This window comes from Scyliorhinus torazame, chromosome 6, assembly GCF_047496885.1.
Source record: "Scyliorhinus torazame isolate Kashiwa2021f chromosome 6, sScyTor2.1, whole genome shotgun sequence".
In the NCBI taxonomy this organism is placed as follows: Eukaryota; Metazoa; Chordata; class Chondrichthyes; order Carcharhiniformes; family Scyliorhinidae; genus Scyliorhinus; species Scyliorhinus torazame.
In genome coordinates, this window is record NC_092712.1 from 95,138,968 (window position 1) to 95,158,374 (window position 19,407).

The 19,407-nt window shown below is 45.7% G+C and overlaps 1 protein-coding gene across 1 annotated transcript in view; it reads left to right on the forward strand.

Annotated features, from left to right (window-relative positions):
- The window catches only part of LOC140424901 (phosphatidylinositol 5-phosphate 4-kinase type-2 alpha), a 327,324-nt gene that overhangs the window by 233,678 nt on the left and 74,239 nt on the right, over positions 1 to 19,407 (forward strand). The window contains exon 4 of the mRNA XM_072508501.1: positions 14,859 to 15,011. Within this exon, the coding sequence (XP_072364602.1) occupies positions 14,859 to 15,011 (153 nt within the window). The remainder of the gene's footprint in view (positions 1 to 14,858; positions 15,012 to 19,407) is intronic.

The window sequence follows — 19,407 nt, forward strand, 5'->3', positions numbered from 1 at the left end:
GGGGCCCGAAGGGGCCTCAGCTCCCATCAGCGAGCTTAGCATCGTGCTCACATAAGCCCCGCAGTCCACTCCTTCCACTCCCTCGGGGAGACCCAGGATCCGAAGGTTCTTCCTTCGTGCTCTATTTTCTAGGGCCTCAATCCTTTCAATGCACTTTTTGTGGAGCGCCTCGTGCGTCTGTGTTTTGACCGCCAGGCTCAAGATCGCGTCTTCATTATCCGTCACCTTCTGCTCCACCACGCGGAGCTCCGTCTCCTGGGTCCTTTGTGCCTCCTTAAGCCCCTCAATTGCCTGTAGCATCGGGGTCAGCACCTCCTTCTTAAGTAGCTCCACACACCATCTTAAAAATTTGTCTTGTTCGGGCCCCCATGTCGCCTGGGCTTTCTCCGCCGCCATCTTGCTTATTTTTTCCTCCTGTCCCTATCCTCGAGGATTCTTCGCGATGTAGCCACCGCCGCCCGTATTTTTCTCTTTCGTTGGGGGGGGGACTCCCTGTTAACTCACCCCACACCGGGTTACGTCCTGAAAAAATTCCCCGTTGGGGCTCTTAAAAGAGCCCGAAGGTCCGTTTGAGCTGGAGCCGCCGAAACGTGCAGCTTAGCTGGGCATCGCCGCAACCGGAAGTCCGAGGGATAGGATTTATGATCATTTGGAAAGATACAGCTTAATCCAGGATAGTCAGCACGGATTTGTGAGGGGCAAGTCTTGCCTCATAAGTTTGATTGTATTCTTTGAGGAGGTAACTAAGTACATAGATGAAGGTAGAGCAGTTGATGTCGTATACATAGATTTTAGTAAGGCGTTTGATAAGATGCCCCATGGTCTGTTCATGCAGAAAGTAAGGTAAGGAGGCATGGCTTAGAGGGAAATTTGGCCGATTGGATCAGTAACTGGCTATCACATAGAAGACAAAGGGTGGTGGTAGATGGTAAATTTTCATCCTGGAGCCCAATCACCAGCTGTGTACCACAGGGACCAGTGATGGGTCCTCTGCTATTTGTGATTTTTATCAATGACTTGGATGATGGAGTTGAAGGTTGCGTTAGTAAATTTGCTGATGACACCAAGCTTGGTGGAGTATTGGATAATGTGGAGGGCTGTTGTAGTCTGCAAAGAGACATTGATAGGATGCAGAGCTGGGTTGAAAAGTGGCAGATGGAGTTTAACCCTGATAAGTGTGAGGTGATTCATTTTGGTAGGACAAATATGAATGCGGATTACAGGGTTAACGGCAGAGTTCTGAAAAATGTGGAGGAGCAGAGAGATCTCGGAGTTCATGTCCATAGATCTCTGAAAGTTGCCACCCAAGTGGATAGAGCCGTGAAGAAAGCCTATAATGTGTTAGCATTTATTAACAGGGGGATTGAGTAAGAGCCATGAGGTTATGCTGCAACTGTACAAGACCTTGGTTAGACTACATTTTGGAGTATTGTGTGCAGTTCTGGTCACCTCATTATAGGAAGGATGTGGAAGCATTGGAAAGGATGCAAAGGAGATTTACCAGGATGCTGCCTGGATTGGAGGGTAGGTCTTATGAGGAAAGGTTGAGGGAGCTAGGACTTTTCTCATTGGAGCGAAGGAGGATGAGAGATGACTTAATTGAGGTGTATAAGATGATGAGAGGGGTAGATAGAGTGGACGTTCAGCGACTTTTTCCTCGGGTGGATGTAGCTGTTACAAGGGGGCATACCTGGTACTTACCGGCGGGACATGGCTCTGCGGGCGGCCTCCGGGGTCCTCGGGGGGGGGGGGGGGGGGGGGGGATCTAGCCCATGGTTTAAAGATATAGGAGGGATGTCAGAGGTACGTTCTTTACTCAGAGTGGTTGGGGCGTGGAACACACTCCCAGCTATGGTAGTGGAGTTGGACACTTTAGGAACTTTCAAGCGGTTATTGGATAGGCATATGGAATGCACTAGAATGATTGGGAGTAGATTGATTTAATCTTAGTTTCAGACTAGTTCGGCACAACATCGTGGGCCGAAGGGCCTGTACTGTGCTGTACAGTTCTATGTTCTATCTCACGGAATAGTTAGATGGGGAATATTGGATCAGAACTAACTCTAAAAGGAGATTCATAGAGCATGTAAGTGGGAAGTTGTATACCAGCTAAGCTAAGAGTGGGGTATTCATTTGCAAATTGTTTACAGCCTTCCCCCAAGACAGATGATTAGGAAGTAATTTGAAAGCTTTTGGGGCTTTTAAATGTTAAAACGACTGTGAAAACGATTAAGAATAATTTCTTGTATTGAATCAGCCTTTTTTGAAATAGCAACTTTCAGCTTAGGTCAGTAATGTTGATGGAATCTGATTTTGCAAGGGAACAAGATTTTCAAAGTTCTTTTGGAAAAGAAAGTTTAATGAGAAACCGCTGCCATGGCTCACAAAATCCTGCTCGAAGAAAAAAATCATATTGATGTTCTGCCAAAAGAAAAGCTATTTTTTTTCTGATTAATTTATTTTGCTCTTGAGGATTCCGACTGTGCACCAGAAAAACGAATCTTCTCACTGACATCACGATGGTTTAGCTGCAGAGAAAACAGCACAGCCTTTCTGGAATGGTTGATGGGTGGGGGGAGGGTGGCAGTTTTGGGAGTCGACTATGGCAGTCAGGCAGAAAAATGTGCCATTGAGATTGTCGGTAAAAAACAAGTAGACAGAATTAAAAAGCAAGGAGACTGCTAGGAATCTGAAGTAAATATACAGGACAGTTGAGAACTGAAAGAGAAGAATCATCAGAGATGCACACCAAACCACCCCCGCTTCTGAAATAAATGTAATAGCATAATTGCAGCTGCTTGTTTCAGAAGAAACGGCCATTGGGCATTTGGGGAAATTAAGTTGGGATTTTGCCACCTTGCAAGTTAAGAAACTGAAAGTATTGCCAGCAATCTGCTTAGTTTACAATCTTGTGTTCTGCATTTGCTAATATAGAGGTGGTAGTAACTACCACCCCTTATCTTTGCCAGCAATAGTCCTAATCCTCCTCCATCTGCTGACATTCTTGGCCTTAATTTCTTGACCTTAAATAGAATTCCCACATCTACGTTGCCACAAGCTGTATCCAAAGCATGTGTTTCTCTTTTATGAAAAAAAAATATTTTTGCGTCAACATGTTTTCATTTTTATATAAAGCTGAAGTCTGTCAAATCCTAGAAAGTTTACAAGCAAATATTTTGTATCTGATTAAAAATCCTACATCAACTTTAGATACCAACCTCTCTCCATTGCAACCCTTTTGTGTTTCGTTGGTACTACTTGTGGTCGGCAACGCTCAAACTTCCAATGTGTTTCTAAACTCAAGTATGTATTGTTATATCCCACACGGGACTTACGGGGTGGGAATGATTATCTTTCGCGTGGGTCTCACGGAGTGCGAGGTCCCACGCTGAGGGGCGGAGGAACTCCATTCAGCTGTGTATGACCCCTGTGTCCTTATTAAATGCATCTTGCATGTTGTTCTTTATACCGCTGTGCTTAATGCAATGAAATTAAGACTTCTTGTTCCACATTTTTGTTTGAATAAGCTTTGTGTCGCCTACTACTTGCCTCCCCGACTGTGGTTTTTAACCTTGGTGCCTCCAGCCTTTGTCATTGGCTTCCCAAAAAAAAAGTTTCCAGTTTGCTTTAGCTAACTTAGCAAAGTGTAGAGCATACCTTTATTTAGTAGATCATAACTGAAAAGTATATAATCTAGGTTTGATTTCCATCCACATCAACCTCCACTGGATTTTCTCTCATCCACTTCCCACACCACCAACAAAAAGTCTTTGTTCAGACTATTTTGTATTTTGTTTTCTTCTTTTCGCCAGGCATATTCTTCTGCACTCAAATCTACAAAGAGCAATATTTTTCATTGCTCCATTATTATGACAATAAATGTGCCCCTAACCCCTTGGTTTGTTCCCCTTCCTAAAACTCCTTTCCTTGGCACAGCTTCCAGAGTTGTAAAGTTAAGATATTTCTAAAGAAATTTAGATTCCTTTTGTTTTTGTAGTTCGTGTTTCCGAATGGCACCATTTGTGGCAGAATCTTTATAGCTCCTTCTTTCAACCTTTCAATATAATTTTACTTATTCGCCAATCAACGGATCAGATCTAAGCTCTGCAGTCCTGTCATGCCCAGCCATGAATGGAGATGGACAATTAAACAACTCCCTGGAGGAGGAGGTTCCACAAATGTCCCCATCCTCCATGATGGGGGATCCCAGCACATCAGTGCAAGAGGTAGGGCTGAAGAGTTGACAACAATCTTCCACCAGAACTGCTGAGTGGATGATCCATATTGGCTTTCTTTGGAGGTCCCCAGCATCACCGATGCCAGTCTTCAGCAATTCGATTCATTCCATGTGACATCAAAAAATAGCTGAAAGCACTGGATATTGCAAAGGCTGTTGGCATTGTACCTAGGTCCACTCCCCACCACTATCCCTGTAACCCCATAACCCCATCTAACCTTTGGGCAGTTTAGGTTTGGACTCTAAGGAGCAATTTAGAAGGTTCTTTTGTTTTTGTGCCTCCGTAGATAGTTCAGACAGTGTCCTATTGGGTTCCCCTCCACCAACACATTTGGCACAGGGTGGCATGGTAGCACAGTGGTTAGCACAGTTGTTTCACAGCTCCAGGGTCCCAGGTTCGATTCCGGCTTGGGCCACTGTCTGTGTGGAGTTTGCATGTTCTCCCCGTGTCTGCGTGGGTTTCCTCCGGGTGCTGGGTTTCCTCCCACAGTTCAAAGATGTGCAGGTTAGGTGGATTGGCCATGCTAAATTGCCCTTAGTGTCCAAAAAGGTTGGGTGGGGTTACTGGGTTACGGGGATAGGATGGAGGTGTGTGCTTGGGTGGGGTACTCTTTCCGAGGCCTGGTGCAGACTCGATGGGCCAAATTGCCTCCTTCTTCACTGTAAATTCTATGTCTAACACCCAACTCCGTCCCTCCCCACCACCTGCCTCTAGCCTACCCCCGCCCCCTTCCATTCTGTTTGTACAGAGGCGAGGGTATCTGGTCTCTCCAGTGCAAAGTTTAGTGCTTGTACCGTTTGTTTTTTAGTACAACTGTGTTGTGAACTGTTTTAATAATCAGAGTTTTTTACCCCTCTCCCCATATGTTGGTACGGAGGGGAGGGTACACAATTTCTCCAACACAAAATTAGTATTTGTACCGTTTGGCCTTGTAATATTTTTTACTGTTTTAATAAAAAAGATATGGCCAATCCATCTAGCCTACACACCTTTGTACAAAATTGCCCAGTATGTCCTGCACATAAAAAGCAGGACAAGTCCAACCCAGCCAATTGCCGTCCTATCAGTCTGCTCTTGATCATTAGTGAAGTGGTAGAAGGGGTCATGTACATGTAATCAAAGGGCATTTGCTTAGCAATAACCTACTCACGGATGCTCAGTTGGGTTTTACACCAGGGCTACTTAGCTTTTGACCTAGTTACAAACTTAGTTCATACATGGACAAAAGAGCGGAATTCCTGAGGTGAGGGGAGAATGACTGCCCTTAACATCAAGTCAGCATTTGACCGAGTATGGCATCAAGGAGCCCTAGCAAAACTGGAGTCAATGGAAATCATGGGGAGAACTCTCCACTGGTTGGTTCATACCTACCACAGAAGAAGATGATTGTGTTTGTTGGATGTCTGTTATCTCAGTTTCAGGACATCACTGCTGTAATTTCTCAGGGTAGAATCTCAGGCCCAACCATCTTCAGCTGCTTCATCAATTAACTTGCTTTCATGATAAGATCAGAAGTGGGGATGTTCTCTGATGATTGGACAGTGTTCAGCACCATTCGCGACTCCTCAGATACTGAAGCAGTCTCTGGCAAACGCAGCAAGGTTTGGACAATATCCAGGCTTGAGCTGACAAACGACAGGTAACATTCACATCACACAAGTGCCAGGCAATGACCATCTCCCATACAAACTAGGAGCAAGAGGAGGCAATTCAGCCCCTCGAGCCTGCTCTACCATTAATATGAGCATGGTTGATCTCATCTCCGCCTCAACTCCATTCTCCATAACCCGACAACCTATTACTAATTAACAATCTGTCTTATCTCATCCTCAAATTAACTCTGTCATTTCTCCTCATCTCAGTTTTAAATCTGCTACACCAGGGCAGCACGGTGGTGCAGTGGTTAGCATCATGGTGTTGAGGGCCCATGTTCGATCCCGGTCCCAGGTCACTGTCCGTGTGGAGTTTGCACATTCTCCCCGTGTCTGCATGGGTTTCACCCCCACAACCCAAAGATGTGCAGGTTAGGTGGATTGGCAAAGCTAAATTGCCCCTTAAATGGAAAAAAATAATTGGGCACTCTAAATTTTTTTTTTTTTTAATTAAATCTACTATCACTTATCCTAAACTATGGCCTCTAGTTTAGATTGCCCCACACGAGGAAGCATCCGCTGTATGTCTACTCTATCCATACCTTATATCATCTTGTATATCTCAATTAGCCCCTTGGGGCCCACGCCGGCCGACCCTTGGGGCCCACGCCGGCCGACCCTTGGGGCCCACGCCGGCCGACCCTTGGGGCCCACGCCGGCCGACCCTTGGGGCCCACGCCGGCCGACCCTTGGGGCCCACGCCGGCCGACCCTTGGGGCCCACGCCGGCCGACCCTTGGGGCCCACGCCGGCCGACCCTTGGGGCCCACGCCGGCCGACCCTTGGGGCCCACGCCGGCCGACCCTTGGGGCCCACGCCGGCCGACCCTTGGGGCCCACGCCGGCCGACCCTTGGGGCCCACGCCGGCCGACCCTTGGGGCCCACGCCGGCCGACCCTTGGGGCCCACGCCGGCCGACCCTTGGGGCCCACGCCGGCCGACCCTTGGGGCCCACGCCGGCCGACCCTTGGGGCCCACGCCGGCCGACCCTGGGGGCCCACGCCGGCCGACTTGCGTTACCCACCATTTTCTCTTACCTTATTTGTTGCTGACTAAAATGGAGGAAATGGTTTTGGGTCCCTTTCGCCCCAATGATCCCTTTGTCCCTTTGGCCCCCCAAACTTGGAAAAAAAAAGGCTGCGACCATATTTTTAAAAAATGCGGCTGCATTGCGCATGTGTGCTCGATCATCGGTGCGCATGCACATCGTTTTATGCACATAGTTTAGAGCATGTGCACCGATGATCGGGCACGCATGCGCAGTGCGGCCAAATTATTTTTATCTGTTCCTGGCCATTTTGAAGGCCGCTCGCAGCTGGCATTATTAAAAGCCGGCTGCTACAGCTGTTGCGCGTGGATTTGCGCGATCGGCAGTGCCGCGACGGACGGCTCCACGACCCCCCCGGCACCCGCCCGCAACCCACCCCGCGGGTCGCGCCCTTGAATTTGACCATGCCTGGCTTAGCCTATCCATTTGTAAATTTCTTATTTCCAATTGCAATTTACTATCCCACCTATTTTAGTGCAATCTGCAAATTTGGCTATAGGGTGTTCTATCCCTGCATCCAAGCCATTAATATATGTTGCAAATATTTGGGGCCCAAGAACCGAACCCCATTAGTGACATCCCACTCGTTACACCCCAGTCATGGCACCCCACTAGTTACATCTTGCCAACCAGAAATAAAGCATTTATCCCAACCCTCTGCCTTCCGTCTGTCTTCTAAACTAGTAAATTACTCCGAATCCCATGTGATCGTACCTTGTGTATTAACCTTTTGTGTGAAATTTGAAAGTCCAGCATCTACAGGATCCACTTGGCTTGGTATATCTTCGAAGAACTCTAGAAAATTAGTCAAACACCATTTACCTTTCATAAAACCGTGCTGATTCTGTTGTGTTTGGGACTTTCCAAATATTCTGTTATTACTTCCTAAATAATGGATTCTAACAATTTACCAATGACAGATGTTAAATTAACTGATCTATAGCTTCCTACTTTCTGCCTCACTCTCTTTTTGAATAAGGGTGTTACATGAGCATTTTCCAATCCACTGGAACCTTTCCCGCACCCAGAGAATTTTGGAATATTATAACCAATGGATCCACTCTCTCCAATGCCACTTCCTTTCAGACCCTAAAATGTAGGCCGTCAGGCCCTGGAGACTGTCTGTTTCAATCCCAATAGTTTGTTTAGTACTTTTTGACTATTGATGATTGTTCCAAGTTCCTCACTTTCTATTATCTCTGCATTACCTATTACTATTAAGGTGGTACTTGTGTCATCCACTGTGAAAATGGAGGCAAAATATTGATTTAGCATCTCTGCCATTCTATTTCTGTGTTCCCCGTTATTAGCTCCCTGGTCTCATCCGACAAGGAGCCAACATTCACTTTAGCTACTCTCTTCCCTTTTATATACTTATAGAAACGTTTGCTATCCTTTTTTATATTTTGCGCTAGTTTTTAAAAATAGTTCTTATTTGCTCTTTTTATTACTTTTTAGTAACCCTTTGTTGATCTTTGAATGTTTCCCAATCTTCTAGCCTGCCACTGGCCTTTGCAACATGGTATGCCTTAGTTTTTGTCTTCATGTTATCTTTAACTTCCTTGTTTAGCCATGGATGTTTTTCTTCCCCCTCTTACAATCTATCTTCCTCTCTGTAATATATTTTAGTTGGAAGGAACTGCATATCTCCTTAACCAACTGCCACTGCTCATCAACTGTCCCACCTTTTCGTCTTCCTGCCCAGTCCACTGGACCAAATTTGTCCTCATGCCTACATAATTACCTTTGTTTAACTACAGAACGTGAGTGTGGGACTCCAGTTTCTCAGAATTTATCATGCTATAGTCATTCCTCCCGAGGACCCTCAACCATAAGGTAATTAATTAATTCCTCCTCGTTACACAATACCAAATACAGAGTAGCCTGCTCCCTGATTGGCTCCTCAACATATTATTCCACGAAACAATCTCTAATACATTGAATGAACTCTCCTTCGAGCCTACCATTCCCAATATGATTCATCTAGTCGATATGGATATTAAAATCACCCATGGTTATTGTCGTACTTTTCTTACAAGCCCCAGTATTTTCTGGTTTACACCGTGCCCCACTACAGAACTACTGTTTGTAGACCTATAGATTACTCCCACCAGGACTTCTTTCCTTTGCTATTTCTTATTTCTTCCCAGACAGATTCCACATCTTGATCTCCAGTGCCTTTATCATTTTTCATTACATCACTGTTCCCTTACTTTACTAGCAAAGCTATACCACCTACTTTCAGTAAATCCTTCTGAAATACTGAGTACCCTTGGATATTCAACTCCCAGACCTGGTTTCCTTGCAACCATTTCTCAGTCAGCACCACCAAATCATACTCCTTTGTCTCTATTTACACTATTAACCATCGCTCATGACATTCAATGGCATTACCATCATTGAATCATTCCACTATCAACATCGAGAGTGTTAGGGGCTGGTTTAGCACAGTGGGCTGAACAGCTGGCTTCTATTTCAGGACAAGGCCAACAGCGCGGGTTCAATTCCCGTACCGGCTTCCCCGAACAGGCGCCGTAATGTGGCGACTAGGGACTTTTCACAGTAACTTCATTGAAGCCTACTTGTGACAATAAGCAATTATTATTATTATTATTTTTATTATTATTATTAACATTGACCAGAAACTGAACTGGACTAGCTATATCAATACTGTGGCTACAAGAGTAGGCCCCAGGCTGTGTCAAGTAACTTACCACCTGACTCCCCAAAGCCTGTCCACCACCCACAAGACACAATTCAGGAGTGTGATGGAATGTTCTCCCCTTTCTTGGATGAGTGTAGCTCCAAAATCACTCCAGAAGCTTGACAACATCCAGGAAAAACCTACGGCCACTGCCATCTAGAAGGAACAAGGGCAATTGGGTACCTGGGAACACCACCACCTGCAAGTTCCCCTCCAAGCCACTTGCCATCCTGACTTGCCAATATACCTGCGTTGCTTCACTACATGGACTGCAGCGGTTCAGAAGGCAGCTCACCATGACCTTCTCCAGGGCAATTAGGGATGGGCAATGAATGCTGGCCTAGCTAGCGAAGTCCATATCCATTGACTGAATAAAACAATGCTTCCTATCATTATGCAGCTCTCTGAATCACAAGACTATGTCCCTTTTAAGAGATTCTGGAGTCAACAGATGGTTCTGGTGATCTCCTGCTCATACAAACTATTTATATATCCTAGCTTGGAACCTTGCTCAGTTATTTTTGTCTCCTGAGTCCTGTTTTTCCCTTTAGCAGAAGATGTTCTGCAGTTTCTCTTTAGAAGTGGCTGTAGAAGTGGTTGTAATTGCAGTCCATGTATTGTCAGCAGAAAATTATTTGGTGTTTTGTGAATGGTCCTTGGATAAGCTATAACATTTATTGACAACCTATAATGTTTTGAAATGAGTAGAATAAATACACTAAGATACAAACAAAAATGCTATTTTCATGGCTACTAACGCAGGCATTATAAATGGAAGCCTATACAACTGATGCATGCCAACTGCAAAGAAATGAAAGGTACATACGTGAGGTGCGCACATTTTGTGTTACTGCTCAACTATTCTCTCTATCTTGATTGGCATGTGTGCTAATGGCTAAAGATGTATTAGCATTAATACTGTTGTGCACCTATTTCGAGTTCAAATCAAGAGGAGGCCGTACTGCTCGAAACCCTGGAGCAAAAGTTGTAATCAGTTCCTTAATCACAGCCATAGAGATTAGCATTGATGGTGAAATCTGAGGATACCGAATTATAACAATGGTTTCTGCCAAGCCTCTTTGTAGACACTGGTTGTTTGAACCAAATTTCATATTCCTTGCTTGACCTTCCACACAGCTGTCTTATGAGAAAAGAAAGGAAATAACTGGTTTTTATACAGTTCCTTATGTCTCTCAGGACATTATACTTCCTTTCCAAGCAACTACTTTGGGAAATGAAGTCTGTTTAGCTATTTAGGAAAATGAGGTCGTTATGTTGCACGTACCAAATGACAGCGAACAGCAAGTTAATATTGCCTGAGGGAAATATTAGCCAAAATAGTGCCCTACAATTTTTAATGTCCTTTGGCTGTGGTTCAACATCTTGTATCTGCACTCCCTTAGTATTGCAAGAAGGAAATTCTTCAGAAACAAGGTGAGCAACATGTGGGATAAGCCTATAAATAGTGGAACGTGAAAACATTTAAAGAAGTAATTTAAAGGTGTGACGTGGCTGATGCTGGCATCTGTCATGGTGGAACAAATTAAGTTGACCAAATGGCCTTCCTCATCATCATTGGCTTGTGAGGTGTTGGATTTGATAACACGTGTACAAATTCCAGACACATATAGAATGCTTTCAATTGTGCCAAATTGACCTCTCCTTTTGTGTCAATTATTTTGTGGTTTTGAATTTTTAAAAACCCTGTTAAATCTTAATTTGCAAAGATCATAACAGCAATGTGACAGAGAACACAAAAACATAAGAAGTAGGAGTCGGCATAGGCCATTCAGTCCCTTGAGCCGCCTCTGCCATTCAATAAGATCATGGCTGATCTGATCAAGTCTGCTCTCCACTTTTCTGCCTTTTCCCATCACTCCCTAATTCAGCCTTGAATATGTTCAGTGACCCAGCGTCCACTGCTCCCTGGAGTAGAGATCTCCAAAGATTAATGACTTCTGGGAGAAGAAATTCCTTCTCATCTCTGTCTTAAACTGGGCACCCCTTATTGTTGAGCACCTAGTTTGGAATTGTCCCATGAGATCCTTGCAGCATCGACTCTGTCAAACCTATTCAAAGTATTGTATGTATCAATAAGAACACCTCTCATTCTTCTAAACGCCAAAGACTACAGGCCCCAACGTTTCCTTGTAAGCACCTTTTCTTCATCCCGGGAATCAACCCAGTAAAACTTCTCTGAATTGCCCCCAATGCCAGTATATTCCCCCTTGAGTAAGGAGACCAGAACTTGTACATTGTACTCCAGGTATAGGCTCACCAATGCCCTTCGCAGTTGTAATATGCTCTTCCCACTTTTATACTCTGTCCCACTTGCAATAAAGGCCAAAATTCCATTTGACCTCATAATTACTTATTGTACCTGCATGCTAACTTTTTTGAGATACATGAAAGAGTATATTCTCTCCATTTAAATAATATTTTGCTTTTTTATTCATCCTGCCTCACATTTTCCTACATTATACTCCATCTGTCAAATTTTCCCCATTCTTTAATGAATGCATCTTCATTGGTCACCAGGCCCTGGGTGTGGGACCTCAAACCTCAGCTTCTGGCTTACAAGCAAGATGCCCACTGCACGGGCAGCACGGTAGCGCAGTGGGTTAGCCCTGTTGCCTCACGGCACTGAGGTCCCAGGTTCAATTCTGGGTCACTGTCCGTGTGGAGTTTGCATATTCTCTCCGTGTTTGCGTGGGTTTCGCCCCCACAACCCAAAGATGTGTAGGGTAGGTGGATTGGCCACTTAATCGGGAGAAAAAAAAATGAATTGGGTATTCTAAATTTACTTTTTGTTTAAAAAGAAAAAGATGCCCACTGCACCATAACACCTCTTGTCTTTTGTAGAAACCCTTCATGTGGCATCTAATCAAATGCCTTTTGGAAATCCAAATGCACTGGGTTAATTAAGCGACCCCCATTTACCCGGTGCGGATCCGGGTGCAGTGGGTGAATCGCGCAAGAGGCCCAAATCGGGCTCCATGCCGGGGTGGGGGGTGGGGGGGGGGGGGGTCCAGAAAGGAGGGGGGGGGGGAGAATAGGGCTACTGATGAAAATGGTGTCCTGATCTGCGAGCAGCCCTTCCTGCTGTCAAGAGCAACTCACCAGCAAGAACTAAGTGCGGCCTCAGCTGGGAGAAACACCCTGAGGCCAAAAAAAACAGAATCCTCACTAAACGTGCCTGAAAAGGACTTGGTTTTAAGACGCTAACCACGCCCTATATCTACTGGTTCTGTATTATCCACCCTACTTTTAAATCCTCAAATTTATCCAACATTATTTCCTTTTCATAAAAGCATGTTGACCATGCCTGATGGTATTACAACTTTCTGGACGCCCTTCGGCTACTTCCTGAATAATGAATTCCAGTATTTTCCCAATGACAAATGTCAGGCTAACTGACCTATAGTTTCCTACTTCCCGGCTCCCTCATATAGAGATGCATCATTTGTTGTTTTCCAATCGACTGGAACTTTCCAGAATCTACGGAATTTTGGAAGATTACATGCAATGTATCCACTATCCCTGCAGCCACTTCGTCCCGAGGATACAGGCCACTATGGGACTTGTTCTTTTATTATTTTTCATTATTTTTCCCAGTACTTTTTCTCTGGTGATAGTGATTACTCTAAGTTCCATCCCTCCCTTTTGCCACTTTGATTTTCTACTATTCTTGGCGTGCTGTTGTGTCTTTTAAAGTGAAAAAGAACCCAAAATATCTGTTTAAAATCTGTGCCGTTTTGTTCTTTCCCATTAATCCTTCAATCTCACCCTCTAGACCACTGTTTGTTTTAGCTACTCTCTTCCTTTTTAAACCTTTTTAGCATTTGTTTTCTCATTGTTTCACATGTTAAACAATTGCTTGATGTTAATTGTCCATTTTCACTCCTCTCTCCCAGTTCTCCCTGACCTGTCAACTTTGTTTTGTAATTTTGGAATCCTCACATACTTATCATCAAATTTGCAACCTCTACTTGTCTAAACAGGTGTTTCTGTCTATTTAAGGGCACTGGTGTCGCAAACTGAATATGTACTGATGTTTTGGGGGAGGGGGAAAGGAATATTTTTATTAAAGGATCTTTCTAAAGAATGAAATGTCACTGAATCACAAATTTGGTACTAATATTATTTTCTTAATTGAATTACAGCCATGCCACAAATATCCCACTGTAAAATATATGTTTTTAAAAAGTAACTTGTCGTGCATTCAATTTTACTGTTGCTTTTATTTATCTAGGCCTGGTTTGTTGAAAAATGTTGAGCTTTGCATCACTGGTCTGTGGTTCAAGGATGGGCAGAAACAAGTGGTGTGTAGATTCAATGTGGCTAACATTGCCAGAATTATGGGGCTAAGAATGAAAATTGGAAATTTGAAAAATACTCTTTTACTGCAAAGTTTGGAGCAAGTAGGGAAAAGTATTCAGAGATTGCTTTTGTGCACGTTTGTTTTGTAATTATCAGTTTGGTGCTTGGAGTTATACCAGCTGAAAGAAAATAGTAACTATTGTTACGTACACAAGATGCCCCAAACATCAGTGGCTCCAAATCTGTTCTGCGTGATGTTGATAGACCGAGGACGCCCAGTCCTTCGTATAGCACCACATTTAACACCCACCTGAACCATCATAGGAAACAGACTATTTCTACAATATTTATTTCTACAAACAGCGATGCAGTAGTCCCTCAGTTTGAAGTGTAGGTGTACTCGAACACTGGGATGAGACATCAAGCTCAGTCACCTGACTTTGGTATAAGTGTGTTGCCAATTGCGTCAAGATGGCATTTGGTAATACCTTTTGGGCGGGTTTCTCCGTCCCACTGCACCCATTTTCTGGTGGGGCGTGCCTTCGCCGTCAGCGGGATTCTCCGTCCCAGCAGCCGGCCAATAGGCTTTTCCATTGTGGACATCCCCGTGCTGTTGGGAAATCCGCGGGCGTGTGAGTGCGCTGCCGGCAAAATGGAGGATCCCACCGACCGAAAATCCAGCTCCATTCTTTTCTTTTTTAATAGATACGATCCCTTAATAGTTTGCAGCCAAAAAGGTGAATGGCTTTTAAGCCTTGAACATCTGCCACTCTCAGTCAGCTGAAAGCTCACTGGATAAGAGCTCACAAGTACCAAAGCACGTTATCCCAAAAAGGTCAGAAGGCATTCAATTTACTGTCAAACACTCAGACCTATAAGCTATTTCTTTTCATTTCAGAATTCAGTGACACGAAGTGCTCCCTTTTCAAATGACTCGCAAGGTAGAAGTGGAGCACGTTTTCACACCACGTACGACAGGAGATATGTGGTCAAAACTATATCCAGCGAAGATGTGGCTGAAATGCATAACATTTTGAAGAAATACCATCAGGTAATTCTTACAAGTTCCTAGGGTAATATATGAAAAATTGAATGTGTCATTTTTTTGTTTAAAATGGGAGAATAGTTCTTCTTTCTTACACTGATGAGAACAATTATGTTAAGTACTGCAGAAATGATATGTTCCATCACATTTATTCAGCATCCAGAATACAAGTCAGGACATCGCTTCCCCCCTCCGCCCCACCCAAATGAGCATACCCCGTCATGGGTTTGCTGAGGTAGCCTCCATTCAGGACCCCCCTTTCACTTCTTCCAATCTTCAAGGCCACGCTTCATACCCCCTTCACCCCTTCATACCCCCTACCCCCCCCTTTCATGGGTATTGCCCTGAGTGCCCACCCCTTGTCACTGTTACCTCACACCCTGGCACTTCGAACCTGACATCCGGGCACAACTAACCTCACACTGGGCACTGCCTCTGGCACCCTGGCAGTGCTAATCTGGGAACTGCCATAAAACCTCCATTCATAAACAACACCATTTCCATATCAACATATTTGACTATTGCAAATCAATTTGAATTGGGGCTATTGTATTTTACAAGTCAATGTAAAATATGTTTTATTGTTAGAGGAACCAAGCCCTTTTAAAGCATCATAGACTTCAGTGCATTAGCTTGCTCGCAAATAGATTGCATGCAGTTATTCTGAACTTGTACTGCTGTTTTATCTAGAAATATAGCCTTTATGCCACATAATTTTACAGTGTGAATGCATGTTTACTTTATTGTGATGTGTTTTTGGATTGTAAAAGAATTGTTGATGGGGGGAGGATCATAGGAGCAGAATTATGCCGTTCTCCCATTGGGTCTGGTTCACCATTCAATCATGGTTGATATGTTTATTTTTTTATGCTTTCATGGGATGTGGACGGCGCAGGTAAAGGCCAACATTTGTTGCCCATCCCGATTTGCCCTCAAACTGAGTGGCATTTCTTTTTAAATCCATTGCTGTGGATCTGGAGTCACATGTAGGCCAGACCAGGTAAGGACAGCAGATTTCCTTCCCAAAAGGACATTAGCAAGCCAGTTGGTTTTTTATGACAATCAACAATGGTTCCATGGTCATCCTGAGACTTTTTATTCCAGATTTCATTTATCGAATTCTAATTTCACCACCTGCTGTGGCAGGAATCGAACCCGGATCCCCAGAACATTACCTTGAGTACCATCTCCATTCTCCTGCCTTCTCCCCATAACCCCTGACTTATCTAACTCTGTCTTCAAAACACTGTGACTTGGCCTCCACAGCCTTCTGCAGCAATGAGTTCCACAGATTCGCCACCCTCTGGCTGAAGAAATTCCTCTGTTTTAAAGGATTGTCCCTTCAGTCTGAGGCGATACCCTTGAGTTCTAGTTTCTCCTACTATTGGAACATCCTCGCCACATTCCGCTCTGTCAAGGCCTCTCGGTATTCTGTAAGTTTCAATGAAATCCCCCCCCCCCCATCCTTCTAAACTTTAACCGCTCCTCAGAAGTCCTTCATTCCGGGGATCATTCTTGTGAACCTCCTCTTGGACCCGCTCCAAGGCCAGCACATCCTTCCTTAGATACAGGGCCCAAAACTGCTCACAATATTGCAAATGGGGTCTGGCCAGAGCCTTGTACAACCTCAGAAGTACATCCTTGGTCTTGTATTCTAATCCTCTCGACATGAATGCTAACATAGCTTTTGCCTTCCTAACTGCCAATTGAACCTGCACGTTAACCTTAAGAGAATCCTGAACTAGGATTCCCAAGTCCCTTTGTGCTTCTGATTTCCAAAGCCTTTTCCCATGTAGAAAACAGTCTGCCGCTCTATTCTTCCTGCCGAAGTGCATATCCTCACACCTTTCCACATTGTATTCCATCTATCACTTCTTCTGCCCACTCTCCTAGCTTGTCCAGGTCCGTCTGCAGCCTACCTGCTTCCTCAACACAACCTGTCCCTCTACATATATATTTTTTTGATAAACAATTTTATTGAGGCATTTTGGCATAACAAACAACAACAATACAAAACAGTGCGCAAAGAACAATCAACATAGTGCAAAAAAAAAAGCTCTCCTCTCACAAGGACCTGCCTAACTAACCCCCTAATCTACATTACCCTAACCTCCCGCTCCTCCCTGCTGACGGTTAATTTTCCACGCAGAAGTCGATAAATGGTCGCCACCGCCGGGCGAACACTGACAGTGACCCCCTCAGAGCGAACTTAATTTTATCCAGACCAAGAAGCTCGCCATGTCCAATAGCCAGGCCTCCGACTTCGGGGGCTTTGAGTCCCTCCACGCCAGGAGAATTCGCTGCCGGGCTATCAGGGAAGCAAAGGTCAAAACGTTGGCCTCTCTCTCCTCCTGGACTCCCGGGTCCTCCGAATCCCCAAAATTTACCACCTTGGAACTCATCACCACCCTTGTTTCCAGTACCCGGGACATAACGTCTGCGAATCCCTGCCAGTACCCCCTGAGTTTTGGACATGCCCAGAACATGTGAACATGGCTCGCTGGTCCTCTCGCACATCTGGCGCACCTGACCTCCAGTCCAAAGAATTTACTCATCCGGGCCGCTGTCATGTGGGCCCGGTGGACGACCTTGAATTGGATCAGGCTGAGCCTAGCGCATGTTGCGGCCGCGTTTACCCTACTCAACGCCTCCGCCCATAAGCTTTTTTCTATCTCACCTCTGAGCTCCTCTTCCCGCTTAAGTTTCAGCTCCTCGGTCTGCGTCTCCGCTGCCCCCATAAGTTCTTTATATATGTCCGAGACCCTCCCCTCCCCAACCCATCCACCAGACACTACCCTGTCCTGGATCTCCCTAAGTGACAGGCGTGGGAAGGATGGAATCTTGTCTGCGTAGAAAGTCCCGCACCTGAAGTACCCGAAATCATTCCCTCTCCCCAGCCCAAATTTCTCCTCCAGCGCCCTCATGCTCGGGAAGCTCCCGCCTAAGAACAGATCCCTCATTGTCTCAATCCCAGCCCTCCGCCATGCTCGGAACCCACCGTCCATCATCCCCGGGGCAAACCGGTGATTGTTGCAGATAGGGGACCAAACTTCCCCCACTTGCCTTCTCCATTGACCCCAGATCCGCAGAGTCGCCACCACTACAGGGCTGGTGGAGTACCGTGCCGGCGGGAACGGCAGGGGCGCCATAACCAGGGCCGCCAAACTGGTGCCCCTGCACGAAGCGGCCTCCATCCGCTCCCAAACCGACCTCACACCCACCATCCACTTCCTTATAGTTATGTTGGCCGCCCAGTAGTAATTACTAAAGTTTGGCAGCGCCAGCCCCCCCTCCCCTTGGTTCCTCCCAAGCATCAATCTCCTCACCCGTGGGGACTTTCCCGCCCTCACAAATCCCATAATCATTCTATTGACCTTCTTAAAAAAGGACCGTGGAATGAAAATGGGGAGACACTGGAATACGAAGAGGAATCTCTGGAGGATCACCATTTTAACCTCTCTCCCCGCTAGTGTCAGTGGGAGCGCATCCCACCTCCGGAACTCGATCCTCATTTGCTCCACCAACCGAGATAAGTTTAACTTGTGCAACCGACCGCAGTCCCGCTCCACCTGTATCCCTAGGTATCTAAAACTGTCCCATACTGACCTAAACGGCAGCCCCCTCAGCCGACCCTCCTGGCCCCTCGCCTGGACTACAAACAACTCACTTTTTGCCATGTTCAGCTTATACCCTGGCCGAATTCCCTCAAGATTCCCATGGTTTCGTCCATCCCAGCCACGGGTATAAGAGCAGGTCGGCGGCGTACAACAAAACTCTGTGTTCCACCAACCAACCCCCCCCCCCCCCCCCCCCCCCCCCCCCTCCGTACCAGCCCCTTCCAACCCCCAGAAGCTCTCAGGGCAATTGCCAGCGGCTCTATTGCTTGCGCAAACAGCAGTGGGGTGAGGGGGCACCCTTGCCTTGTCCCTCGGTGCAATCTAAAATAATCAGATGTTGTCCTATTCGTCCTTACACTAGCCACCAAACCCAAATCGTCCCAGCACCTCCCATAAATAGTCCCACTCAACCCAGTCGAAGGCCTTCTCTGCATCCATTGCCACAACTACCTCTACCTCCCTACTCTCCGGAGGCATCATGATCATATTCAGCAGCCTTCTTAGGTTGGCCACCAACTGCCTATCCTTGACAAACCCGGTTTGGTCTTCCATAATGACGTCCGGCATGCAGTCCTCAATCCTAGCAGCCAAAAGCTTGGCCAGTAATTTTGCATCTAAGTGAGCAGAGAGATCGGCCTATAGGACCCACATGCCTCCGGGTCTTTGTCCTTTTTCAATACCAGGGAGATGGTGGCCTGTGACATCGTCGGGGGCAGAACCCCTCTGACTCTTGCCTCATTAAAAACCTTAACCAGCACCGGCCCCACTATCTCAGAGAACTTTTT